This window comes from Equus przewalskii, chromosome 5 (assembly GCF_037783145.1).
Source record: "Equus przewalskii isolate Varuska chromosome 5, EquPr2, whole genome shotgun sequence".
NCBI classification, from domain to species: Eukaryota; Metazoa; Chordata; class Mammalia; order Perissodactyla; family Equidae; genus Equus; species Equus przewalskii.
This window is the reverse complement of record NC_091835.1, coordinates 20,311,847-20,339,835: the sequence shown is the minus strand read 5'-3', so window position 1 is coordinate 20,339,835 and position 27,989 is coordinate 20,311,847. Positions and strand designations below refer to the sequence as shown.

The 27,989-nt window shown below is 40.7% G+C and overlaps 1 protein-coding gene across 49 annotated transcripts in view; it reads left to right on the top strand.

The window, feature by feature from the left end:
• Window positions 1-27,989, top strand: part of USP40 (ubiquitin specific peptidase 40) — a 77,197-nt gene that overhangs the window by 45,339 nt on the left and 3,869 nt on the right. For 29 of the 49 annotated variants that reach the window (XM_070618608.1, XM_070618590.1, XM_070618594.1 and 26 more), the window contains 12 exons: window positions 1,415-1,468; window positions 2,251-2,339; window positions 3,557-3,643; window positions 7,345-7,381; window positions 9,053-9,117; window positions 11,209-11,283; window positions 13,953-14,079; window positions 16,504-16,598; window positions 17,950-18,068; window positions 21,338-21,403; window positions 23,950-24,160; window positions 24,299-24,394. In XM_070618608.1, the coding sequence (XP_070474709.1) occupies window positions 1,415-1,468; window positions 2,251-2,339; window positions 3,557-3,643; window positions 7,345-7,381; window positions 9,053-9,117; window positions 11,209-11,283; window positions 13,953-14,079; window positions 16,504-16,598; window positions 17,950-18,068; window positions 21,338-21,403; window positions 23,950-24,160; window positions 24,299-24,394 (1,121 nt within the window). Of the gene's footprint in view, window positions 1-1,414; window positions 1,469-2,250; window positions 2,340-3,556; window positions 3,644-7,344; window positions 7,382-9,052; window positions 9,118-11,208; window positions 11,284-13,952; window positions 14,080-16,503; window positions 16,648-16,693; window positions 16,734-17,949; window positions 18,069-21,337; window positions 21,428-23,949; window positions 24,161-24,298; window positions 24,395-25,187; window positions 27,154-27,989 lie in introns of those variants that run through there. The other 20 variants (XM_070618618.1, XM_070618616.1, XM_070618619.1 and 17 more) reach the window with 12 other exon arrangements.

Here is a 27,989-nt window from a genome sequence, read left to right as displayed (position 1 = left end):
TGCTAGCTTCACATTACTATAAGATACAGAACTCAGGAATCTCAGGAGATTCTGCCATGGTCTTAAAAGTTAGACCTCCGTAGGCCCATGCCCTTCTTGCCCTCTCAGAAGGTTCCACCCCTCCAACCCTGCACTTCATGTCTAACTCTGTAAGAATTCTGATTGGACTAAAAACCTGGTGTCCTCCTTCCCATAAAGTAGGCATTTTTGCATCCTCAAAAATAGGGCACACTGGCCCTAATCCATTTAAAAAGCATTAACAAAGCACTGAACGTCTTTTAAATATGGGCAGTCTCTGTACAGTTCCAATGTGCATGAATTTCAGTTCCCACAGTGCATTATGTAACATCAGTTACCCAGCGGTATGGTTCACATTCCATTTACCACTGGAGATATTAACTGAGTAATTGCATAAACTACAGATTTTGCTACTAGCTCTTCAGTTCACCAGTCACGACATCAATAGCAGGTGTGCATCATGATTAGTGACCAAGGACTTCACTCTTTCAAGTCTGTCAGTGCTTGGTCACTGCTTATCTGTTACTAATTTCACCACACAGATAGCAAAGTGTATGGTTTATTGCATCCTTGTCTCCAGTAGTAAACCCACATGACAGTTCACAAGAATGGATAATTGAATTGGCCAATAAAGATGAAAGTGCAGCAAAGAAGCAAAAGTATATGGAGTTATAGAAGACATAGCTGACCATGGGAATGTTGACACTGCTGTTGTTCAAGAGACTTTAGGTATGCAGCCAGAGGCGCTTAATGAACGTGAGCTTATTGATAAAGAGAGGAAAGTGCTTGTGACGAAAAAGATGAAGATATCCCAGAGGAACTGACTCCAGCAAAAAAGCTCACATTAGAGGTGTTCTGGGAGACAGTCCATGACACTGAAGCACAGAATATAAAACACCGGGAGCTGACCCCAGCTTAGAGTGTGACAGTTTGCCTGGGGTAGAAAAGATGCTCACTCCACATTGTGAGCCATGCAGTGAGAAGAAGAAAACAAGCCCTGTTTAACTATTTTCGATATCTTTTTTCAAAGAAATAAAACATTTTAATTCTCAGTGTTTCTGGTGTTTTAAGTTACAATGTGAATATTGGTTTTGCTATTTCTTTCATTTTACTATACATGTATAACGAAGTTTTGAATGTTTTGACAAAAGTTTTTAAAGGTCACAGAACAATTGTAACTTTCCTCACTGTTACTAAGATTGCTTTGCACGTTTCTGCTTGCACAGGCACTTTCACACCCCTGCACTACTGTGCAAATTGAAGCCTGCCCGTACTTATTTTTTTGGTTGTTGGGGTTTGTTTAGCTTATTTGTAAATTCCTGCTAATTCACCCAGTAGAGCATCTCTCCTTAGTTTTCTTTGTTTGGGGCACTAACCAGCTTCCTTTTATTTATAGCTGAGAACAGCTGTTTGAGACCTATTGATAGAAACGGGAAGCTGCTTTGTCCAGGTAAACCTTTTTGCTAGCCTTCAAAAGCTGACACATATTCATGCCATCTGTCTTTCTTAACACTTTTGCTTTAAATAATGGCTTCCAATATCTAATATTCTTAAATTACCTTTTAGAAACTGATTTATAGGACATATTGTCATCCAGATATCTTCCCGTGTATTAAAGAAAATCTTAACCGAAAATTCAAACGCTTCTGTTTTCTAAAGTAAAATACCTATCTTTCTGATTAGCTGATGCTCATTTTAGTCATAGTTTTGAGCTAGTTATATCTTTCCAGATTTATTGTCAAAGTTTTTTATGTGTTTTGCTAATTTTATTTTGGCACTGGTTATGGAATAGAGTCTTTGTTCTCACCTCTGGAATGCATCTTGTCATCAGACTTCACTTAGTCTGATTATTGGTGGTAGCCACCAAAGCAGCTTTAAACTTGGAAGAAGCTAGTCCATCATTCATGAATCGATTCAGAATATCTAGCTTTTAATCTGTGTAAACAACAGCTCTTTGATTTTTATTAAGTATGAATCTGGAACATTCTTAATTGCCTCTTATTTCTTAGCGTTTTTGTACAGATAACAAGAATAATATATTCTAGAGTGTGGAAATTGAAAAATCAACGTAACTGTAATACATGTAATCCTTTTGCATGGAGTGCTGCTGCATCCTGTTCTTCTTTGTTTCTTGACATTCTTGACTTTCAAAGAAAGACTGATTCAGTATATTATTTTTCCCAGAGGGGTAGAAATGAACAATATTCATCATGTTATTAAAATTCTTTACAGTCCCAGACAATTATACTTTGAAGGAAGCAGGACTGAAGATGGGGAGTTCCCTGGGGCTGTGTCCTGGAAGGGCACCGACTTCCTCCCAGGTAGCGTGAGGTTGCCTGGAGCGGCGCCAGCCTTCCTCCAGTCGGGGCTCTTAGTGTCTCGTGTCTGCCTTCACTACTGCAGTAATAGTCTTGCTTACAATTTCTCTTTTCCTTAAATGATACCTTTTATTTTAGGAATACACCCGTATAGTTCTCTGTGTTTAAATAAAAAATATTATGTCAGAGCATATTCATAAGGTTCTTTTGCTGTGAAAATTTGGTGGTGAAGGGAGATCTTTGAAGTTGGGTGGCCACCAGTTTGAACCACCATACTTCATAAGTTCTAAAATGCACCCTTTTTGCCTCCCACATTTTAGCGTCTGTGAGATTGGGCTGCATCTTACAGTCAGTGGCACCCGGCAGTTGCAGCTGGCACTGTTTTTTCTTACCTACTAGTACATAAAATCATGAGTAACAACCAGCAGCATTTCAGGTTTAATGAAATACAGTATGTTGATTTTGGACTTAATGACTCTCTGCAATAATTTAACAGGCTCACAACAGCTTTGTCTCTATCCATATTCACTTTCTGTATAAAGTACCATCGGGTTGACCTTTGCCAGAAGCCTTACCTATTTAGTAAACTCTTATTACAGTCCAAAAGTCATAATGATGTCCTTACTGTTAAGACTGTTTATCAGGTAAGGTGGACTCAGATCAGGATCCCCATGGTTCCTGGATCCACTTTCATTAGTTTCCCAGCTACCTCCCCTTTAATTTGTTCTTCCCCTGAACTCTAGCAAATAAAGCACGACAAGCTAACAGGAGAAAAAACATGACAAGCGGAGGCTGACTTAGAAAGGAAAAGTAGGGCTGTAAGGAACTGAATTGACAAGAGATCAGATTGACAGTTTTCCCGTGGGGTCTTGGGAGTTGCAGTCTATGGAATCCCTGGACAGAGACTAAGATCACAACCAAATGGCTCAGAGTAAAAAACACAGTCAATGCCAGTCCCTCTGAGGAGTGACTGAGAAAGAGATGGAGATCATAGGAGAATCAGTAATATCTGTGAGAGAGGTTTATGAGGAGTGAAAATATTGGTAATGCAGCACCTTACATTTCTAGGTAGTGGAGATTGTTGTTTAAATTGTAACCTTAAATTACTCAGTGTAGTCTTGTTTTTACATAATTTGAGATTTTTCTTTTTTGGAAGTAATACATTTATAGAATTTTAAAGTTCAGATTAAATTGTATTCATACTTCTGTCTCGATGTTAGCTGTTCCTGTTTTTTGCCGTGGGGAGTGATGTTCAGCCTGGGACAGAGATGGAGATCATAGTAGAAGAAACGCTATCTGTGAGAGATGTGAGTAATTTTACTTTTTGGGGGGAGAGGTCTGTAGGTGTTTGGTATGAGGAGCAGTGGTAACCTGTGTTAGGATTTTGAGGTCCTAAGGCTGGGGTTTGCATAACACCCTTTAAAGAATTCCGTGTACTCACTAAAAGAGTAGTTTTGGGAGTTTGAAAATTGGTGAACCAACTGGAATTTTTTTAAAAGATTACTATTATTTTCTGATCATCAGTGATACTGGTTTATGTAGAAATTTGGGGTATATAGAAATGGATCAAAAGAAAAAATTAAAACCACTCATAATCCCTTATCTCACTAATATTAACATTTTGGTATATTTCCTTCTGGTGTTTTTACTTTATATACACACATAATCACACACATAGGTATAAATGTTTGTGTGTATGTGATAAAGCAAACAATTATGTTGGTGTCATTGAGCACTGGGGCTTTCATGTTGGAAAATGGAGAAACAGATAACATCAGCGTGGTTAAGTAAAGCCTGTACTCCTGAATTTGAATTAGGAGGATCAGAATGGACTTGACGTATTTTTTCTTAAAAAAATTCTTTTTCTAGCTCTGTCCTCTGAAACAGGAACAACCACCAACCTGGTAGTAGTAAGCACCCCAGCACCCAGATTGTGATCACTAAATAACCGTTTGCTACTAGAAGGCAACAGGGTTTCTTGGAGTAATGGCTGATTCTGTATCTAGGTCAGGAAAGCATAAGATGAGCCTAGAACGTCTTGTCAGAACAGAAGGCAGTGAAACTAGCAAAGATCACTGGGGTTGACAGAGACTCAGGAGCCAGTTTGAAGAGGCTCCCGCTAGTCAAAGATGAGACACTTTGAACCTCAGTTGGAATAACAAGGAAAATTGATTGGTATGCATACATAAAATCTGTGAGTTCATAATGATCCTAAAAGTTACCTATAGTGGGTGCTAAGGAAGCAGCAAGGAAAGAATCAACATTTATCTTGTTTTTCTTTTGCAGTCTATACCACAGGGTAACCAAATAGATAATGAGAAGGGTTTTTCTTAGACATATCACAGTTTTTCAACTCCTAATGCCTTAATGGATCTAGGCAATGATCCTGAAAGACTGCTGACAACCCAAAAACAGCAACAGCCAGACATTGTAGAAGTTCGAAACGATACCCATGCTCTTCTTGCCAAAAAAACCCAAACTGGACCTGAGTCTGATGAGGCCTCTAGGTTTGAGTACCAGGTTATCAGTACAGCGGACAGAGGGATGTGTTAGATGCACCACAGGCCTGCATCAGCACAATCTCGAAGTGGAGAACTCCTCTTCAAGAAATCAGTTGCAGAATGAGGAAGCCTGAAGGTTAAAAGAGGCTTAGGAGAAATAGCAAGCAGGTGCAATGGATGGACTTGATTTGGCCCTTGATTCAAACCAAAAGAACTTTAGTAATAGTTTAAGAGAAAGTAGGGAAATTTGAACACTGACTGGATATTTATTATTAAGGAATTCTTAATTTTTTTAGATGTTACGGTTTTAGGGTTATGTTTTTTAGAAGAATCTTTATCTTTTAGAGATGAGTACTAAATATTTTCCCAGTTTTTCATTTACCTTTTAACTTTAGTGTGTTTTAATTTCAAAGAAAACAGCACAGAACTTTTCAAAGGAGTGATGTGTATGTCTTTCTGTTCTCTCTCGAACCCGTTGTAAGCTGGCTTGTCCTTGCCACAGTCCTGAACCACCTCTCGTCAAGGCCATCAGTGGACTCCATGTTGCTGTGCCCCATGAGCACCTCAGTTTGCTGTTTCCTCTTCTCTCTACCCCATGAGCACCTTTGTGCTCACTTCTTAGACTGGACCTCCCCCCAGAACTCCATACCTGCATATCCAGCTGCTACTTGGTTGTCTGATAGTCATCTCAAATGATGACACACCCACGATGGAACCCCTGATTTTCTCTCTCATACGGACTTCACTCACATTGTCTTCTTCAGTTATGGTGGCTCCATTTTTCTACTTACTTAGCCCAAAAACCTCCGAGTCATCCTTGATTCTTTTCTTTCTTACTTCACATCCAGTTTTTCAGCAAATCCTTTTGGTTCTACCATCAAGATTTATCAAGGATCTGACCACACTTTATTCCTTCCATTGCTGTCACCCTGGTCATCTCTCTTCTGTATTATTCCAGCAGCTTCCTAACTGATCTCCTTTCTTCCAGCCTGGCCCTCCCAGGACCTGTTCTTACAAAGTTGAGTGATCCTTTGAGGTGTAAGTCAGATCGTCACCCTCAACTCACCACCACCCTCCTGTGCTTTCTCATCTCACTCAGAGTGAGAGCCAGCAGCCCTGAGTGACCCTGCAAGGCCCTGTGGGATCTGGCCCTCTGCTATCTTGTTTTGAAAAACCTCCAGCTCCTCTTGCCTTTCACTCTACTCCAGCCACATTGGCCTCCGTGCTGTTCCTCAAACAGGCCCTTACACTGGCTGTTTTCTCTGCCTAGTTCACAGTCAAGTGCAATGCTCCATCCTTTGTTTTCCTTAAATAGTGGAAGCCTTTAAGACTGCAGTTTTCTTTGAATATGGCTGTGATCCTATTCCCTATGTTTTAATGTATTGTGTTCTCATTGTCATCATTTTCTAAACTATCTTTAGTTATATTTTAAAGTCTTTTTTATTTTTAATCATACAAGTAATTGTGGATTTATTCTTAGTTTTTAAACTTCATGAGGGGCTAAAAGTCCCCTTTGGTCACCAGCGCATTCCCTTCCCTTCCCCAGAAGTCACTACTGTCACGGGATGATAGACTCTTACCCACATCGGCACAGCGTGCGTCCTTCCGTACCTTTGCCTTGCGTATGCCAGCTTGCGGATGTGTACCTACGTACGCAAATGAAGAGCTGGACTTGTTTGTGTGGTTTCTTTGAAATCATAATGGGCTCATGCTGCATGTGTTATGCTAGAACTTTGTTCCACTTACAATATTTTTAAGACCAGTACATATTAAATCGATTTTATCCTTTTAATTGTTTTAAGACCTTTCATGGTTTATTGTTCCCCTGTTAGTGGATACCTTGGTGGTTTACATTTTTCTCTTATTCTAAGCAGTACAGCAGTGATCATCCTAATTCTTGCTCCCTTCTGCTCTAGTATAGTATAAATCAAATTGTATTTACTCTTTTGTCCTAGACTTATTTAAGAATTTTTTTCCCCTCAAGAAGTTGGGAGTTTTTAATTACTGTTTTATGTAGACTTGTGTTGATCATCTCTCATTTGTTGCATTGTGCCCTGAGATAACAGCTTGCCCAGGTCTTTCCTCGTGAGTTTATATGTGACCAGTTCTGTCTCCTGGGTGCTAAGTAAGGGCTACTCTCCTTTTACAGGATTCAGAGTGTGATGTGTGTCTCTGAGATCAGCCTCATTAACCATGTCTGGTCAGCAATACGATGGGTCCTCAGTAGGGAGTCATGCTGCCGACATGGAAGCGGGTGAACAAACTGGGACGAAGTTCTGGTTGCAAACGCCGGAACTGTTTTCCCCTCCTGAGTTGGCCCCACCTAGCTCTTAGGAAGGAGAGCTGACTTAATCACCCTCTTAATTATGGGTAACTATGCTTATCTATTTGACAATTATTAAATGTAATCAGACTCATATAGGCCCAGGATCCAAAATGGGTGTTTCTCTCAATACTGTAACTCTGAAACAGAAAACAAGTGAACATTTTTTTTTTTTTTTTTACAGTGTTTAAAGATAATGCTGGAGAAATCTGGCCTACTAGGTAAGTACAGACCATAATGATGCATAATCTTATCCACTTCCTTTCCTTCTAATAAATAATCTATAAACCTAATAAAAATTTCAGACTTTTTTTTCTCCAGGGTAGTCAGTTGCACTTTACATTTCTATATGTTTGTAATGGGTTCTTGCGGTTCTTGTTGGTGAGCTAAAAAGAAAACTAGTTGTAGGTTAGCCTGCCACTTGGGAGAGAGACCCTGGGTAGGACCCAACGAAAGGGCAGAGGACGCAGAGTTTATGCCCTCTGGAATTACCCAGGTCTTTCACTGGTTCATTTTCTTGTTTAACCTCATTGATTCAGAATTTCAGTGGACTGTGTTTCACGCCAGTATTTCTATATTATAGATTAGGGAATGTAATATGAATGAAAAAAATAAATCCAGAATGTCTTGAAGTGGCCACACAGACGGAATCATGTCACTGAGCTTGCTGAGGCGTCTCACTGCTTTCTTTGGAGCACTTTGCCATTCTCAGGCTTCGTTCACCTGGAAGCCTGTGGCTCCGTTATCTGAAAGGGCAGTGAACACGCTCTGGGTCACTCTTCTAGGAGCTTAGGGCAGCATGTCGTTTCATCTCCACGACAGTCCTCCCTGCAGGGGTCATCACCTGGCCCCATTTTACAGATGACAAGACAGGCTGCAAATGTTTAGAGGCTCAGCCAGAGCCAGCTGTACATTTATACGTTCCTGTATCCATCATACAGCAAAGCCACGTCTCTCTGATTTCAGAACCCGAGTTCTTTCCACCATGCTGTGCTATGAAGTAGTGGTGTTCAGTTTTAACTTACTGGTGTTTTCTTTTTTTTAATGTACTTAGATTAAGTTAAACATTGGGATAACTCTTACTGCATTTAAAACTAGAACTAATGACAAAAGAAGGTTTGTAAAGAACAGTATTGGGATTCAAAACCTGTGGCCTGTACAGGATAAATGTGAGATCTGTTCCTTTGGCCGTAGCTTCTTTTGGTGGGTGGAGCAGTTGACTGTTTATAAGACATTGCTATGTTTTTTTAATAACCAGGGTTTCTAACTTTTGCTCCGCTCATCTCCTCCTCCACAAAAAAATTCTCATTTCATCAGTGTAGGAAGTGTGCTGAAAAACTAGAAATCTAATTAAAAACTATTTAACATTTATAAATGTTCACTTATACTACATTAAAATGCTATTCCAAAAGCACTGTTTTTTGTTAGCTTAACTGCTAATTGAATAGGAACAGTTTTGTTGTACACGTCATCAGTTGCTGAGTGATGTTAGCAGGTACTTTCAGCCAAGACAGTGAAATAAAACTCAACTCCATAATGATTTTAGAAGGGAATCTATGCTTATGAGTATATGTACATGTACTTGTACTCATGTATGATTTATACATATGATTTATACATATTTTACATGTACATGTAAATAATAAAGGTATAATGTAGAAATTATAATAGTAGCAAATGTTACTTTTATTTGCAAATATACAATTCTTGATGGAAGAGAGGAAATTAACCAAATTGGGGAAACAACTTAATTTTTTTCATGCTCTTGGAGAGATAATTTAGTTGAAAAATTAGTTAATAATTATTAGGTCAAACCCCATTTGATATTCCAGACAAAATCTTAAAACATATTCTTCTGAATTTTTTTCATCTTGATTTTGATTCCTTCATAGGAGACGCATGGCATTTACGAAAAATGGATTGGTGCTATGAAGCTGGGGAGCCTTTATGTGACGAAGTAAGAGTATTTCTATACATTTTATTCTTAAAAATGGTTGTGTTTATTTTGTATTTTCATACAGGATACCTACCCCACTCATGTGAATAAATTCTAGAAAAAGCTTCAGGTTTTTTTTATGATACCAAAATCTATCTATGGGTTTACTTTCACTTTTTACTATAGTTTTCTCGTAGAGTCAGGGAAAGTCTGGCGAAGTGGGGTGTCTGTAACATTTGTGTTAAGTCCTCTTTTGATGAGAGAGTGTGTCCCTAGGAATAGTAGTTCTCATTAGGAGACGGAGAACTTCAAAGAACAGAAGACATCTGAACTAATGAAAGAATTTGCAGATACACTGAATTTTGAAACCTCAATGTTTTAATCTCAGAATTCTCTGTAAGTTAATGATGGCAGAATTCATCTTACCAACCAGTCACTTAGGCTCTGATGCAGACTACATCTCTGGATCCAGCCAAACTCTTAGGGTAGCCTTAGGCACAGTTTTATCACAGGAGAGGTGGAATCTGGTTAGTCTTCTTGTTGATCCAAATAGCGTCAAACACCCCAGTCCAAACCCATGGCCTTAGAAGTAGACCCCAAATGAAGCTTTGAGAGAAGGCTTAGACAGTTGTTGTCAGCAGCCCACTTCTCCCCTCTTTATCTGCCTGCTTTCTGTTCAGTAATAGACAGTGGCATTGAACATCAGCAGAGGTTGATTGAAGCGGGTGTCGTGGGGCCTTCCCCTGGGACACTCTGCTGCATAGCAGTCAGTTGCAATATAGAGAGGCCCCTCCTGAGCCTTGGGCAGGAATTTGACTGTCCAGAGTAAGAAGTGGACCTCGAAGAATCTTCAGGACATACAGTTTGGATGTCAGAAGAGTCTGTCTAGTCAAATGGTTTCTGCAGTTTTTTCTCTATTAATTCCCCCGTCGGTATCAAACTGTTCCCCTAAGAGCAAACTCATTACCCTCAAAACTGACTCCTCTTCCCAGATTTTGCTGTCTTTCCCATCCTGATCTTTTGCAGCCTGAAATGGGGCTTACACTGCTTACCTGCCATCTCTTATATTTGGTTTCGGCCTTCCAAGGCCTGTCGGTTTTTCCACTCCTCTGCTAACCATTCCCGCTGCTGGCCTCCTGGTTCAAACCTTTTTTTTTTTTTTGCCTCACCTAAATTACTGCAGCTGGCTTCCCTCAGCTCAGGTGTTCCTCTCTTTGCTGTGTTACGCATATAGCAGCCAGATTGATCTTTAAAAACCCCTTCTTAGGGGCCGGCCCCGTGGCCCAGTGGTTAAGTTCGAGTGTTCTGCTTCAGCAGCTCAGGGTTTCACTGGTTTGGATCCTGGCTGTGGACATGGCACTGCCCCTCAGGCCATGCTGGGGTGGCGCCCCACATGCCACAACCAGAAGGACCCACAACTAAAGTATACAACTATGTACTGGGAGGATTTGGGGAGGAAAAAGCAGAAAGAAAAAAAAGATTGGCAATAGTTGTTAGCTCAGGTGCCAATCTTTAAAAAAAAAAAGCCTTCTCAGAAGTCTTGAGTGGCTTTTTTCAAAGCCGCTGAAAACCCCTTTTTTTCTATTCCACATCCCTTCAATCCGTGACCACCCTTCCAATCCAGTTTTCTTTCCTGTTACTCTCCAACTGCTGCTCCCCACCCTAATCACTCTAGCTCTTTGCTCGTCCCCAGAACAAGCCATACTTATTCTTGACTTAACCGTGACTCTCCCTGTTCGTTCCATGAGAGACTCATTCCGCTTCCTCTGGCTTTCCTCTGGCTTTCCTCTGGCTTTCCAAATCCAGCCCATCCTTTTAGGCTCACCTAAGATTTCATCTTATGTAAATCCATCTCTCATCATTTCTCACCTCACCCATCTCCCTTCCTCTAACCTTTTATGATACTTACGGTTCATACCCCATAATTTAATACATAATGATTTACTGTTTTATAGTCTTAGCTTATTTCCTGTCTCTTCAATATCTGCTTTATTATTCCTTTATTTGTTTCTTGAAAGGGTAGTAGAGGCATAGGGTTTAAAAAAAAAGATCCAGTGGTCTGTTTGTCCCTTTCAGAAGTCATAAGTGACAAAAAGGAATTTGTTTTCCCAGGATGCAACACTGAAAGAGCTTACGATATGTTCTGGAGATACTTTGCTTTTAATTGAAGGAAAACTTCCTCCTCTGGTAAGATTTTGCTTCTAATCAGACATTTTGTAGATAACAGTTACTGTTTTCTGATTACAAAGACGATATATTCTCATTGTGTGAAAATGGGCAAATACAGACAATCATACAGAGAATAGAGAACTTAACTCAAGATCCTACCAGTCAGACAGCTCCCATATTTTACAGCTTTATATATTTCCTTCCTATAAAATCAGTTGTATGTACAATTTTATTTCCTACCCTTTATATTTAATTTTTTAACCTGACCATAAAATCCAAAGTCATTACATCCAATGTATGACTTACCACAGTTTGCTTCACCTATAGCCCCATTATTGGAAGTTTAGCTTGTTTTACATTTTTTGTTCTTACAAATAGTACTTAAATATAAATCCTTAAGATAGTTCTAAACATGGAATTAACAAGTCAAAGGGTATGAACTTTTTCAAGACTCTCTGCTGTGTATTGACAAATTGTTTTCCCAAAGAATTGTACCAAATTTACAGTCCTAGCAGCAGTAACTGAGAGGGCTCATTTCACTGCTTTCATAAACACTGCTTATTATCACTTTTTAAAACCATTATGATAGGGTTTTTTTAATGTAGATAGGTGTAAAGATGAAAACCAAAAAATGACCCAAAATTCCAGCACTCAGATAACCATTTGCTGATGAATGGAAAATTGAAACAGCAGAAGGCTATGAATGAACAACAAAAATTTCTCCCATAGCTTTCTCCCAAGAAAGAATCACAACTAACTTGTTTTTCCTTATATACCCTTCCAAGAAAAAAATTATGCCTATTTATATGTTGACTGTAAATATGTGCATATCCTTTTTAAAGTTTGCATAAAGGGGATCATATTCTATACATTGTTTTACACCTCTTGTTGTTTTTTTGTTTGTTTTTATTCACTTAATATCTCTTGAGGATCTCCTCATGTAAACACAAACAGACCTACCTTATTCTTTTCCATGACTTCATAGAATTCTATTGTGTTTTCTACCATGCTCTTTAAAGTTAATTTTTGAATTGGTGGTACTCGTGATACAAAATTCAAAGTGTATACAAAGCTGGGCCAGGAAGTAGTGTCCCTCCCGTCTCCGAGCCACTCGGTGTCCTCCCTCCACAGGCAGCCAGCTTCCTCTCTTTCCTTCCAGAGTTCTGTGCTTTTTAATGTAGACACACACGCTCTCACATGGATGTGTGTCTACATATGTTTCACATATATATACATATGCATATATATATATACACATATTTTTTCTTTTTATTTATACAAAAGATTATGTGCTAGACACCCTATTCTGTAGCTAAGTTTTTTCATTAATATTTTATCTCCATATATATACTGTATCAGCACGCATAAAGGTATCTCATTCTCTTTGATGGCTATGTAATATTCCATTGTATGGAGGTACCATAATTTATTTAACCAGTCCCTTTCCAGAGAAGACTTAGGTTGTTTCCAGTCTTTTGTTGATAGAAAATAACACTGCAAAAAATATCATGTATGTGCTGTTTTGCATGTATATATCTACAGGATAAATTCCTAGAGCTGAAATTGCTTTGTCAAAAGTTATGGCAGACCATAATGTAACCAGTCTTCTACAGAGAGACCTTTAGATTGGTTCAGGGTTTTGCTACGTATTAGCCATAAACAACTCGCAGTAACTGTCCTTGCATCTATGGCTTTGCATGTTTGGGCTAGGGTATCAGAAGGTGAATTCCCAACCGTGGAGTGGCTGGGTCAGAGGGCTTGGGCATGTTAAATTTTGAGAGTGCCAAATTACTCTCCAAACACTTTGCAGCAGTTTATACTCCTGCCACCAATTTATGAGAGTTCAAGTTTACTTGTATTTTTACCAATATAGAATATTATTAGACTTTCTAGTTTTTGACAGACTGATAGGTGAAAAAGTAGAATTTTATTGTTCTGATTTATATTTATTTATTCAATTAAATAGAGGTTGAGTATTTGTTGATCTTCACCAATTGGATAAAAAGGAGAAATCTCATTTTAATACTCATTTCTTGAATTATATATTTTAAATATTTTTCTTTTTTTTTTTTTACCTTCTCATCTTCTACTGTTGGAAACTGAGCACTGTGACAACAACATCTTTCATCCTTTAATAAATCTTTTACAGCTTCTTTACTAACTGAAAAAAAGGGGTGGGGAAGAACCTGTTAAGTTAGTAAAACTGAAATTACACAGATCTGTTTAAGGAAAGAGGCTTATTCATGTAGTTTGTCTACAGGAATCCAGCTGAGCTCAGCAGGTTGTTGCTTCTCTGTAAAGTTCTTTCAGGAATTTGATCAATGGAAACTGCTTGTAAGTGGCACGTGCAGGTGGTGCTCTTACAGAACCTGGAAAGATTTGTATAGCTTGTTCTGTCAGATATTTTGTTACTTTGTTCGTATTTTTCATTTATTGGAGCTACTAAGATACTTCTAAACAAAGAACATTTAGTCCCAGTCATCCCAAAGACTGATTTTTATGATTTTAAACTTTTGATTGTAAAAACAATAAACAAGTGTAATATATGGCAATTAGTACATCTAAAAGGAAAAATAATAAATTCAGAAACATTTCCTGTTGTCAAGATGTTTCTCTCTATGGAAGTGGAAGTGGAAGTTCACTTAATCTGTGTGTATCACAGCAGTTAGACATGCTCCATTCTTCAGGGTTTCCTGACGGTGCCCATCTGGTGGTACCAGCCTCAGCATCCCTCGGGTCACTGGAAGAGTCATCAGGACCGGAGGAACTGTACCCCTTCTCAAGGTGGGATCTGGAGAGCTATTTCCGCCCAAGGTGAGAACAGAACGGAATTGCAGTAGCCAACGGGTCATAAAGAAAAGTAAAATGCTTCTGCTCTGAAGGCAACTGAAATATATATTTTAAAAGACGTAAGTTTGAAAATCAAAACCTATTTATTCCATAAGTCATTCCATCATAATAACACCATCTATTTTTTTTTTTTAAAGAGTGTATTTTTCCTTTTTCTCCCCAAAGCACCCCAGTACACAGTTGTGTATTTTTAGTTGTGGGTCCTTCTAGTTGTGGCATGTGGGATGCCGCCTCAGCATGGCCTGATGAGCGGTGCCATGTCTGTCCCCAGGATCCAAACTGGCAAAACCCTGGACCGCCGAAGCAGAGTGTGCGAACTTAACCACTTGGCCACGGGGCCGGCCCCTCACCATGTATTTTTAACCAGTGCTTTGTAACCTCTATAAAGTACTGTGACTATATTTATCTATATTATATTAATATATTAAATTTTTTAAAGGAATTTTTATATATCGTCTCTGAAAAGCCACATGACAACAGAATAGCAGCCCCGCTGATTACAATAAACTACCATACCACGGCTTAAATCATTGACAGTGACTTCACTGCAGCCCCCAGGGCAGAGAGGCGGGGCTAGAGTCCATACCCTGCACAGCTCCCGTTCTCTCTGCCGCTGCCACCACATCCCCAGGAACCGCTTCAAGGGCGTCCCCCGCATCTCAGCGACTTCTGAGAAGAGACGCAGAGTGTAAACATATTGTTTTAGTCTGAGTTGCTTCTCCACAGACGAAATGCAGCACACACATTGTGATGAGCAAGAAGTCACTAGCAGTGACTTTGAATTGCCACTGTAAAAAGTGGATTTCCACTTCGTTATTTAAAGAAACGCAAATTAATCTCCTTTGTAACTATAAAGAGAATATATTTTTAGTAGGACCAATTTTTTTTCTTTTTATCATGCTTTACTTAATTCTTTAGCTTTTTTTTTAGTTTCTGGAAGTATTATATCATATATTTACATTTCTTTTTATCTTTCAAACCTCAGTACTGAAATTAATATAAACAAGTCAAATTCTCACCTCCTTACTCTTTGAAGTTAGGGTTATATGTGGAGAGCAATAAAATATTCTGTGTTGAATTAGCTATGAAATTGGCATTGTTATTTTTCAGTTGTATTATATTAGATTTAACTAATTCTAAAACTGCTTTGATAGAATAATTACATGTAGAGTTGGATACAAACTTCAAAAGCATGTTTAATGAGTGTGTTTCTCCATGAATGTAAAAAAACAGGTTCATTTTTTGGTAATCCTTCTGTTATCACAACGTATGAGAAACATTTTTCGTTCCTGAGAGTTTCCTGAAAGTGTCTAATAGCTTGGAGTGTCCTTAAGACACAGGAAGAACCTCTCCTGAAGAGAGCCTTTTCACTTAATTTGCTTATAATCTAATTTCCTATTATGTATTAGCAATATGCCCAGCAATAAACGAAGACATTTAATTAGAGCAAAAATGAGTGAAATTATTCTGAATTTTGAATTTAGTTACCATGTTTTATAATCCAGAGTTTTAGGTGAGAGAGCATTCTGTTTTTCTCCTTTTTAAGCAAATATAGAAAGGCCTTCTTACTGTCAAGGATTCCTTCAGTCCATAAACATTTTCTGTGTGGCACCCACTATACCAGGCCCTGGAGAGATGAACAAGCTAGATGGCCTGCCCTCTCTTGAAAATCATGTTCTTTGGGGGAGACAGATTAGGGAAAAAAAATACACATATGGGGCTGGCCCAGTGGTGTAGGGCTTAAGTTCACATACTCCATTTTGGCAGCCCAGGGTTCACAGGTTCGGATCCTGACCACAAACCTATACACAGCTCATCAAGCCATGCTGTGGCAGTATCCCACATACAAAGTAGAGGAAGATTGGCACAGATGTCGGCTTAGGGACAATCTTCCTCAGGCAAAAAGATGATGATTGGCAATGGGTGTTAGCTCAAGGACCATCTTCCTCACCAAGAAAAAAAACAAAGCATATACGCACACACACAAAAGAGTAACAAGTTGGGATAAGTGTTATGAGAAAAAGAAACAGAAAGGTAATATAAAGAATAAGGACAGAGTATCCCACCAGCAAAGTCCTCTTTGAGGAAGGAGAGCGTATGGAAAAGAGCGTTCTATGTGCACAGCACAGGTGTAAAATTCCTCAAACCAATTATAGTGAGAAAACCATGGTTTGTGCCAACAGCATGCTCCCTGCCTGCTGATTTACCAGGCGGAGCTTCCTCCCTTCTGAAGTCGGGAGGGAGCTAATTCGAGGAATTCAGATTACGAGTTTCTTGGACAGAATTGTACTGAAACTATTTAGGATATCCAAACATGGCACGTATTTCAGAAATATGAAGTAGATACATTGAAAGCCCCTGTCAGACATCTGGCTCTGTCCTTCACAGGTGCTCCTGGTGACGTACATGCAGAAGTCTCCCTCCACTACTTGGGAGACATTGACATCTCAGAAGATGCCACCTTGATGGAGCTGAAGTCTCAGGTCAGACTTCCTCCTGCAGCATGCCTTAGTGGTGATCTGGCTTCTTCCAGTGAGATATTAATATGTTCTTCTATTTCCTTTTCCCTCAATTACAGTCTGTTCTGATAGGGCATTTGTTATATGCCATGTTCAGCGGTAAGTACCCAGCAGGCGACATGCATATGGCTCAGACGCTCCCTGGTATTTGTTTCTGCCAATTGCCCTTGTGGCTTTCATTTGTCCCTACTCTGACAGGCATGCTGTGCTTTCATTTGAATATATCCTCAGTGACTTGCGGCTTACATTCATTTTGATTTTTTAGGGAAACATGATTTATTGAAACATTTGTAAAGCATTCACTTTACCCGTTTATTTACATCGTTTTTGTATCATTGTGATCCATGTGTTAAATGTTGTTAGTTAAAAGACATGTTAACAGTTTCCCAGGAGGTCAGAATATCAGCTTTATGTCAGGATGTCAAACTAGATATTGAATTGTGTTCTTATACATTAACATTCATAGAGAAAGAGTGTTTTGTCCAAATGGAAAGGCTGGATTGAATACATCACGCAGTGCTTAAGAAGCATGTCACTGTTGTTGGACTGAAATGAACGTCCCTTCTTCCTCTTAAAGGAAAAAGTGGGGGGGCATTTAATACAAATATCAGTCAGTAATATCTGACTTTTCCTGTGTGTCCTCAATGTATGAAGTAATCTGCCTCAAAAAATAGCAAATGATCTTATTTTTGTGAGAACAAAAGGCGAGACACTTTTTTCTTTCTTGTGTTGGATTAAAATATACACAACTGCTGCTTTAGGTAATAAATGGATGAATATTGGCCATTTTATATACTACAACCTAAATATATAAATGGTTATCTACCCCTACAGAATTAGCACAGCAGTTTAGGCCCTGCGGTTGGATCTGCAGATTTTGAAGTATTTCAAAATCAAAAGTCCTGTCCTTGACAGAGCGTGCAGTATTGAGGAGTTTCATTAGCAGTGGTGGCAGTTAGAGATGAGTCCCTTGCTTTTATTAGAGCACCCTCCGTTCTTGTGAGTTATACTCAGAAGTTAATTTTAAAGTTTCATTTCCTAAAATGTAGTGATTAAAAAAGGGGTTTTGGCTGAGACTTAGAAATGGAAAATTCATTTGTCCCTCAGGCTGATTTCAGTAGACAGGAATACAAAAATGACTCAGGATTAATTTCATTTAAGAGCTATTCCTTTGATTTTCTTGAATAGATTTTACCATTACTCGAGATACTGTTGCCCTCAGATGTCATTGTGTACTGCTTCATTTTTTCCTAAAGCAGTGTATTTTTAAGAGTACTTTTTCAAACCATTGGAGAAATGTCTGTTTCCTTTCTAGGCCATGACCTTGCCCTCCTTCTCGGAGTTTGTCATCCCATCCCCAGCCTTCCTCAGAGCCTGGACGGTGGAAAGTAAGCGCCCCAGCAGGCTCTTACGAGCTGACCAGCAGCAGCTCAAGTAGGTTTCTCCGTGAACACCCCGTCTTCCCTTCCTGCACCGCTGGGGTGCTGAGTGGGGGTGGGCTGAGCGACAAGTCAGATGATAAAGAAAGCCTGTTCCTGGTAGTTCTGCATTTGTCAGTTGGATGACACTTTTTATCATAAATTAAACTCTGGGACAACTTCACTTTTCCATATTAAGTATGAATGTAGCTTCTTGTTTTTACTGTGCTCCAGATACTATGAGCGAAATTTTGAGTGTTGTTTTTTCCTCCAGCTTTATTGAGATATAACTGACATATAACGCTGTGTAAGTTTAAGGTGTGCAACATGTTGATATGCTTCCATATTGCAAAATAATGACCGCCGTAGCACTAGCTGACACCTGCGTCATGTCACATCATTACCACTTCCTTTGTGCTGAGAACACGTCAGATCTTCTCTCTTAGCAACTTTGAACTCTGTAATATTGTATTATTAATTGTAATCACTGTGCTGTACGTTAGATCCCCAGAACTTACTCATCTTATAGCTGGAAGTTTGTACTCTTTGACGACCGTCTCCCCTTTCCTCCACCCCCAGCCCTGGCAACCGTCATTCTAGTCTTGGCTTCTCTGAGTCTGGCTTTCTTAGAGTCCACATATAAGTGATATCGTACAGTGTTTGTCTTTCTCTGTCTGAGGGCATTGTGCTAAGTGAAATAAGTCAAAGTCCATCTGTGCTGTCGCAAACTCTAGTTTGTGCTTTCTCATGGCTGAATAATATTCCATTGTGTATATATCCTACATCATTATCCCTTCATCCGTTGAAGGACACAAGGATTGTTTTTGTGTATTGGCTATTGTGAATAATGCTGCTCTGAACGTGAGAATGCAGATATCTCTTCAATGTCCTGTCTTCATTTCCTCTGGATATATACCGAGAAGTGAGATTCCTGGATCATATGGTAGTTCTATTCTTAATTTTTTGAGGAACCTCCATACTGTTTTCCAGAGGTGGCTGCACCAATTTACATTCCCACCAACAGTGCACAAGGGTGCCCTTCTCTCTGCATCCTCACCAACACTTGTTATCTCTTATCTTTTTGGTGATAGCCATTCTAACAGGTGTGAGGGAATATCTCGTTGTGGTTTTCATTTGTCTTTCCCTAAAGAATTGTGATGGTGAGCACCTTTTCATGTACCTCTTGGCCATTTGTTTGTCTATTCTGTTCCTGTGCCCATTTTTTAGTCAGATTAGTTGGTTTTTTTGCTATTGATTTGTATGAGTTCTTTATATATTTTGGATTAATCCCTTATCGGATGTATGATTTGCAAATATTTTCTTCCATTCTATAGATTGCCTTTTCATTTTGTTGATGGTTTCTTTGCTGTGCAAAAGCTTTTTAGTTTGATGTAGTTCTGTTTGTTTATTTTTGCTTTTGTTAAAACTTTTTTTGGTGTCAAATCCAAAAACTCATTGTCAAGACCAATGTCAAGGAGCCACCCACTGTGTATTCTTGTAGGAGTGTTATGGTTTGGGTCCCACGTTCAAGTCTTCCATCCATTTTGAGTTGATTTGGGGTATGGTGTAAGATAAGGGTCCAGTTTCATTCTTCTGCATGTGGCTGTCCAGTTTGCCCAGCACCGTGTATTGAAGAGCTGTCTTTTCCCTATTGTATATTCTTGGCTCCTTTGTTGTAAATGAATTAACCATATATGCATGAGTTTATTTCTGGGCTCTCTATTCTACCCATTGATGTATGTGTCTGTTCTTATGCTAGTAGCATACTGTTTTTATTACTAAAGCTTTATAATATAGTTTGAAATCAGGAAGCGTGATGTCTCCAGCTTGTTCTTCTTTCTCAAGATTACTTTGGCTATTCAGGGTCTTTTGTGGTTCCATACAAATTTTAGGATTGGTTTTTCTGTTTCTGTGGAAAAATGCTATTGAAATTTTGATGGGAATTGCATTGCTTGTCTAGATCACTTCGGGTGGTGTGGACGTTTTAGTGATGTTGGTTCTTCCACTCCAAGCACATGGAGTATCTTTCCATCTGTTTGCGTCGTCTCGGTTCCTTCGTGGTAGTCTCAGAGTCGTCAGTGTACAGGTCCTTCACCTCCTCGGCTAATGTATTCCTGACTATTTTCATTCTTCCTGATGCTTTTGTCAATGGGACTGTTTTCTTAATTTCTCTTCCTGACAGTTCCTTGTTAGTGTATGAAGCACAGCTGATTTTTGTGTATTGATTTTTTCTCTTGCAACTTTACTGAATTAGTTTAACAGCTTTTTGATGGCGTCTTTAGGGTTTTCGATATATAATATCCTGTCAGCTGCAAATAGAGACAGTTTTCCTCCTTTCTAACTTAGATGCCTTTATTTCTTGTTCAGTTGCTCTGGCTAAGACTTCCAATACTATGTTGAGTAAGAGTGGCAACAGTGGGCATCCTTGTCTTATTCCTAGTTTTAGAGGAGAAGCTTTCAGATTTCCACCATTCATATGATGTTAGCTGTGGGCGTGTCATATGTGGCCTTTATTTTGTTGAGTTGTTTCCTCTATATCCAGTTCATTGAGAGTTTTTATCATGAAAGGATGCTGAATTTTGTCAAATGCTTTTTTTGCATCTATTGAGATGATCATGATTTTTATCCCTTATTTTGTTAATGTGGTATATCACATTGATTGGTCTGCAGCTATTGACCGATCCTTGTATCTCTGGAATGAATCCCCCTTGATCATGGTGCATGACCTTGTTAATGTACTGTTGAACTCAGTTTGCTAATATTTTGTTGAGGATTTTTGCATCTATGTTTATCAGGAATATTGGCCTGTAACTTTCTTTTCTTGTAGTGTCCTTGTCTGGTTTTGGTATCAGGGTAATGCTGACCTCATAAAATAAGTTTGAAAGTGTTCCTTCCTATTTTTTGGAAGAGTTTGAGAAGGGTTGGTATTAATTCTTTAAATGTTTGGTAGAATTCCCCAGTGAAACCATCTGGTCCTGGACTTTTCTTTGTTGGGAGGTTTTTGATCACTGAGTCAGTCACATTACTAGTGATTGGTCTATTCGCATTTTCTAGTTCTTACTGATTCAGTCTTGGTAGGTTGTGTGTTTCTAGGAATTTTTATCCATTTCTCCTAGGTTGTCCACTTTGTTGGGGTATATTTATTCATAGTAGTCTCTTAAATTTTGAATGTTCTTATACAGTATAATCTTTTGCTTAAGAAAAAAGCTTAAAATTGGCAAAAAATATTTGTACAAAATTAAATGATATGTTAACTCAATATTATTTTCTTTCATTTCTTATCAGGGAATATAAACTGGGCAGGAGAACTGAGATCTGCTTAGAGCCCCTTCAGAAAGAAGAAAACTTGGGGTAAGACCTCCCCCACGCATACAGGTTAGACATGTGTCCTACCACGGTGGAGAGTTCATGTCTTTAAAAATGTAAAAACTTAATAGTAAATTATGTTTTCACTGCTTTTCTGAGTGGTCTGGCAACTTAAAACAGATTGTTTTCAAGAAATGTATTTCTGTGTCTGGTATCTAGAACTTGGAAGTCATTTTTCCACGAAAACAGTGAGACTTTTCCAGTAAGTCTCAAATGCACATTGATCTTGAAGTGTAAGCAAGATGCTCATCCCTAGCTCTTATCGATGCGTTGGGATAGTCTGTTGTCAAACTGATGTGTAATAGCACCTGTCATTCTGCCCCCTTAAAGTCCTGATTTTTTCATCCTGACACCCCCAGTACATCTTTGTGGAATTGTCCATTACTGCGTGTCTCCCACTCCCTGAGTATAAGCTTTGTGAGAGCAAGTGCTGTGTTCTTTGGTCACCGCCATATCCCCGGTACCTAGCACAGGCGTGTGTTCTAGTCAACAATTGGGTATTGAATAAAGAAGTACCTCAGAGTCGTCTACAGTCAAACCTTCCTGTTCTTTTTTTCATTATAGGAAAATCTTTTATAAGAGTTTTTTGGGGGCCAGCCCGGTGGTGCAGTGGTTAAGTGCGCACGTTCTACTTTGGCAGCCCGGGGTTCACAGGTTGGGATCCCGGGTACGGACATGGCACCACTTGGCAAAAGCCATGCTGTGGATGGTGTCCCACATATAAAGTAGAAGAAGATGGGCACAAATGTTAGCTCAGGACCAGTCTTCCTTAGCAAAAAGAGGAGGATTAGCGGCAGTTAGCTCAGGGCTAATCTTCCTCAAAAAAAAAGACAACTGTTTTGTGTCACCAAATATTATGATTCTTTCTGTGTAATATGACGTGAACATCACTCTTGTTGTCAGCCTCTTGGACAGTAACTCCAACAGCACTCCTTCCGCCCTCTCGAGCCTTCATTTAGCCTCATCGCTCTTAGAAAAATGCATTCTTCATGCAGAGTGTATTACCAGGAGTAGTTTCCTGGAGGGGAATTTTTGGATCAGGTGGTATGGACATTTTAAACCTCTTAAAATAATGTGGAATTCCTTTCCGGGTAAGTTAATACCAATTTGTATTCCCACAGACAGTGTTTGTGAGTATTTACTTCCCCTCACCCCCACACACGCATTGCGTATTTTCCTTGTTTGGCTGTTGCTAAGTTGAGAAATGAGAAATGGTCACCTTGTCTCATTTGCTTCAAGGCTTTGGTTGCTAGTAAGATTGGGCATTTTTTCAAAGGCTTATGAGCCATTTGTATTTTGTGAGTGTGTGAATTATTTCAAATATTTTGCCTGTTTTTGTAATGGGGTCTTAGAAAAGAGTCTAATCTGTATGAGCTCTTTCAATAACAACGATACTGACCCTTTGTCACGTGTGTTGTAAGCGGTGTCCTTTGAAGGCCGTGCTGTGCGCTTACTTAGACCCCTTCCCTGTTGGCTCTTCTGTCCTTGACCGGCCTCCAGAGCTCTCTTGCTCTCCTCAGTGGGGCCTCTGGTCCCTCCTCGTCCTCCCCGCCCCAGCCCCTGTCACCTCCTCGCAGCTGCACTGCCTGCGCTCACCACCCTGCCTGTGCTCTGGCCTCACTGCCTCAGCTCCGGGCCTTCCACTCCGCTACCCCACGAGGCCTTCCCCCGAGGGAGGGGCAGTCTCTCCAGGCCCTTCTGGCGCACAGCCTCCTCCTCTCCCCTCTCAGCTCCCGGTGCACGAGGCCTGCGCTCTCCCTCTTTCCTCCGCTTGTTCTTTTTCTCCCCTTGGGTCACTCTTTCTCTTTGGTAAAAACACCAGATATCACAGAAATAAGCATTTAAAATCCCTTGTTGTCTCACCTCCTAAAATGCCATTTCTCTCCTCTCTGCCTCCCAGTTCTCATCTGTAGTTTTACTTCCTGTCCTGTCACAATCCCGACCTCTCTGAGAGGTTCTCTTCTCTTCCTCCAAGGACCTGCTGTCCACGCTCTTCTCCAGCCAGGGCCTCTTTTACTCTCGCAGCTGCAGCTGTCATCTCGGCGCCTCCAGCGCCTCTCTTCCCACCTCTCACCCCTGGCTGCCCACACCAGCTCAGAGTTTCAGCACCTACGGTAGCTTCACAGCTCTGGCGCTGATGCCAGCCTTTCCCAGGGAGTCGCCATGGCTGGGACCTTAGGCCGGTTGACCCCTCCCCTTCACCCCCATAGTGTCATCCGGCCCAGCCCTGTAGCTCTGCCTCCTGACTTCCCTCCGTGCCCGCCAGGAAGGTTCCTCCACCACCTTCAGCTGCCTCCCCAGGGGATTCTGCTGTGGGCTAGAATGAGAGTTTCGCCTCTCGTCTGGGTCAGGATTGCAGGAAATCGAAGTAGAAAAGAGGATTTCCCACTAGTATTCAGAGTTTAGGGGAGATCTCCTCATAAAAACCAGAGGAGTCGGAGGCAAAGTTTTGCCCATCTTGGCCCCCACAGTTACTGCAAAGTTCCATCTTGTTTGTTTTAAATCTGACCTTTGATTGCTTTCTGATGCAGCCCCCAGGACGTGCTGCTGAGGACGCAGATGCGCCTCCCTGGCGAGAGGGCATACGCCCTGCCCATGAACATGGTGTGGGATGCTGCCCGAGGCTGGACTGCTGGCTCCCTGAGGCAGCGAGTTGCTGATTTCTATTCTCTTCCTGTGGAAAAAATTGAAATTGCCAAATACTTTCCTGAAAAGTTTGAATGGCTTCCAATATCTAGCTGGGTAAAGTTGTGGGGCTTTCTCAGATTGGGCCTTACTGGCATAGTGAATAGATTAATTATAATTTTTCACAGATAGGGAATTTAGTAAGAATTTGAGGTTGAGTTTTCTTTCTTTAAGATGCTTGATTTTTTTTTATAGAACCAGCAAATTACTAAGAGGAAAAAGAAGAAAAAGCAAGATAATTTGCAGGGGGCGCCTTATCACTTGAAAGATGGCGATACTATTGGTGTTAAGGTAAGTTATTTAATAACAAATATACCACTTTGACAAAACACCAGGATCAAATGATTTTATAGAGAAGTTTTATCAAATCTTAAAGGGACAGATAATCCTATTTTATAGAAATTTTTTTAGAGAATGGAAAAAGAAAAAGAAGGAAAGCCAAACAACTCGTTGTAGGAGGCCAGTAGAACGTCAGTACCCAAACCCTGCTTAGGGTCTGACTTGCAGGAAAATGCTCTGTGGTGTTATCAGCAGGTGTGGGTCTGCGAGTTCCAGGAGGGCCTGTCAGGTCGGGAAGTCTCCTTGTACCCCCAGTTTGCTCCAGGTTCTTTTTTTAAAATCATGATTTTAAAATCATGGATGTTTAATATTAAAGTTAAATATGCACTGGATGTTTAATGTTAAATTTTATTCTGTGCTTTTTCTGTGTCTGTTGAATTAGCCATATGGTTTTTCTTCTTTAATCTGGTAGGTACATAGATTCCTGACACTGGGCCATCCTCGCGCTCCTTGGACAAACCTTTGTTGTCATGTAGCAACACTTTTGTATTAAAGATTAATAATTTTAATCCTTAATATAAGAATTAAAGATTATTAATGTATTAATTATTAAATCAGTAACTTAATATCAGTAATTTTATATGAGGGAATAAGCATTCTCTTAATCACTACTTCTATTCAGCATTATACTAATCAGTGTGGCCAAGGTAATATACCGCTCCTCCTCCCAAAGAAAGGTAAATAAAAATTGAAAGCGAGGTAAAGAAATTCTAAAAAGAAAAAATAAAACTGTTCTTCCATGCAGTTTTTCTATAAAGGAGATTCAGGAGACTACAGATCAGCCGATAAGTTAAGAGAGTTCAGAAGATGATAAGATCAGTCTACAAGGTCCCTAGGGATACGTCCAACAAAAAGACTGATGAGACCTTTCTGGAGCGGTGAATCTTGAGCTGTATTAAAGCTTCGTCTGGAGGCAGAGCCATGTCCTGCTGTTGGAAGGGGAGCCCCATCGTGAAGACAGCAGTGCCTCCCACGGCTCTAAGTTCAGTGTCATTCCAGTGGGTAACCACATAGATGAGATTAAAGACGGAAGAGTCACATGGGAGAGCAAAGGGCCAGAGAGCTAAGGTATTTTTCAAGAACAAGGTCAGGGTACTTGCCTTACCAAGTGATAAGACTGATTATACAGCTGTGTCACTTTGGGACAGGGTTGACAAATAGGATTGGAATAGAGAGCCCCAAAACAGAATCACATATAGAAGGACACTTGACAGGTATTCGAGGCAACATTGAACATGGATTATTCAATAAATGGTGCTGGGAGAAGTGGTTATCCATATAGGAAAAATTGTAGTCATAACTCCGATTTCATTTTCACAGAGAGTCCCCAAATTTATGTAAGCTTTAGGCCCTATAAAATCTGTATCCACCTCTGCTCATGCCATATACAGCAATCAACAGGAAGACTGAAACGTGAAAAGCAGTGATTTTCAACCGTTAGAAGAAAAGGTGGAGGATTTCTTAAAATAAGCAACAAAAAACACAAACCATAAAGGATGGAGAAATTTGACTACGTTAAAAGTAAAAAATTTTGTTCATCAAAGAAACCATAAAAAGTGAAAAGACAAGCCACAAACAAGGAAAGATATATACAACAATATAACTAGCAAGGATTGTTATCCAGAATATGTCAAATACTCCCGCAACCCAGCTGCAGAAAGATCACCCGATAAGGGAGAAATCGGCAGAGTGACGGGCAGTTCTCAGAAGAGAGACTAAATGGCCAGTAAGCAGATGGGAAGGCAGCGAGTGCCCGGTGACCAGGACCTGGGAGATGAAGCGGCGAACGACCATTTCAACCCAGACCCTCGGAACCCACACCCCTAGCAGTGGGAGTGCAAATTGGCACAGCCACACTGAAGAGCAGTTGCAGTTTTTAGTAAAGTAAAAGATGCCTATGTAATAGATCCAAGCAAGTCATTCCACTCCTGGGTGCACACCCTGGACGCCTCACACATGTGGGGAGACGTACAGAGACGTTCACTGAAGCACTGTTGGTGATCGTGTAAACTGGAAAGAACTCAAATGACCCTTAGAAAGGGGACAGATCAAATGGAAACAGAAGTATCGATAGAATGGCATAGAACGCAGCAGTTCAAACAAAGGAGCCGCAGCCACACAGGTCAGTGCGGACGTGCCTCTGCGTGTTCACTGTTGCAAAAGAAAACGAAGTCACAGGATGGTCATTTGTGGAAAGTGTACAACCATGAAGATGCTGAGGGTCACGTTCCCTTGTAGTGATCGAGGGAGACAGGCGGGAGCAACAGCATCAGACTCGACGTAGCGCCCTCCTCTAGTGGGGGAGGGACATGGACAGATTCTTAGGTTTTTTCCTTGAAAGATAAAAATGAAGTAAAGATGGTAAAAGGTTAATATTATTGATAGCTAACTTTCACTGGGCATTTTATTATCTGCCAGCACCATCCACGTGTCCCTTTAACTCTGTTTCTCCTCATGACAACCGTAGGAAGCAGGTGCCATGTTAAGATGAGGAGGATGAGGTGCGGGGAGGTTATGGGACTGGTGTGCCCGTGGATCTGTGTCCAGGCGTGCGCTTGACTGCCGTGCCGCACCGCCTGTGCCCTCGCCTGTGCACCCTGAGAACGTGCTGTCTGTCCGTCAGCTCCATATCTACTCTTATTTTGTAATGTTTCACAATTTTTAAATAGCATATCAAGCACAACTTACTGGAATAAACATTATCAAGTGTTTATCATGCACCATTTATTGGAATGGAGATTATAACGCTTGTTACAGCAGTTTTCTCTCCTGAGACTGGAGAAGGAGCAAAACCCGCCTGCGGCTGTCCGTTCGCTCCTGGTCGCCGAGAGCTCTAGTCACAGCACACGGGACTCGCTGCAGTGCTCCCAAATCTGCACTTGGGGACGTGGCCAGTGGCCTGGGGAGTCCATAACCCAGGCCTGGCAAGCCTCAGAACTCTCTCTGGCATACAGCTCCTCCCTAGGATGTTTTCGCAGGGTCAGCGCTGGCTTAGTTAACGCTCGCTGAGACATGCCTGTGGGCCGCTGAAGGAGAAGCCAGTGTTTGCGGTAAATAATATTGGCACGTGGAACCGACTGTACGTAGTGGGAAGGAGGCAGCCTTGGTCCCTCAGGAGGATGTATGGAGCATCCTGTATTTGTGAAGCACTCCGGTACAGCTTCGGGGGCCTGCCCAGGAGCTGGAAGCCCCGGGCCTTTCAGAAGCTCTCGGGGTAGCTGTAGAGCTGTGTGGGTGAGAACAGTTGGACAGACTTTGGAGAACAGACAGCCATGTCTCTAGCCCGCGGTGAGAGCTGTGTGATCGCTCAGCTGGCCGTGTCTCCCTCCAGAGCCCTCTGCCCGGCTCGCTCGGGCGGCACGCGGGTGAGGGCGAAGGCCAGAGGGCTGCAGAGTGATCCCGCCTCAGGCTCTTCCCGTCACTCGCTTCCTTGGTCTTCACCAAGCGCTAGAGTGTGGTGTGTCCATTATTATGTTACTAATCTAGATGATGTACATTTGCATGTCTCCTCTTGTCAATTTAGGTAATTTTTACACAGCTCTTTGAA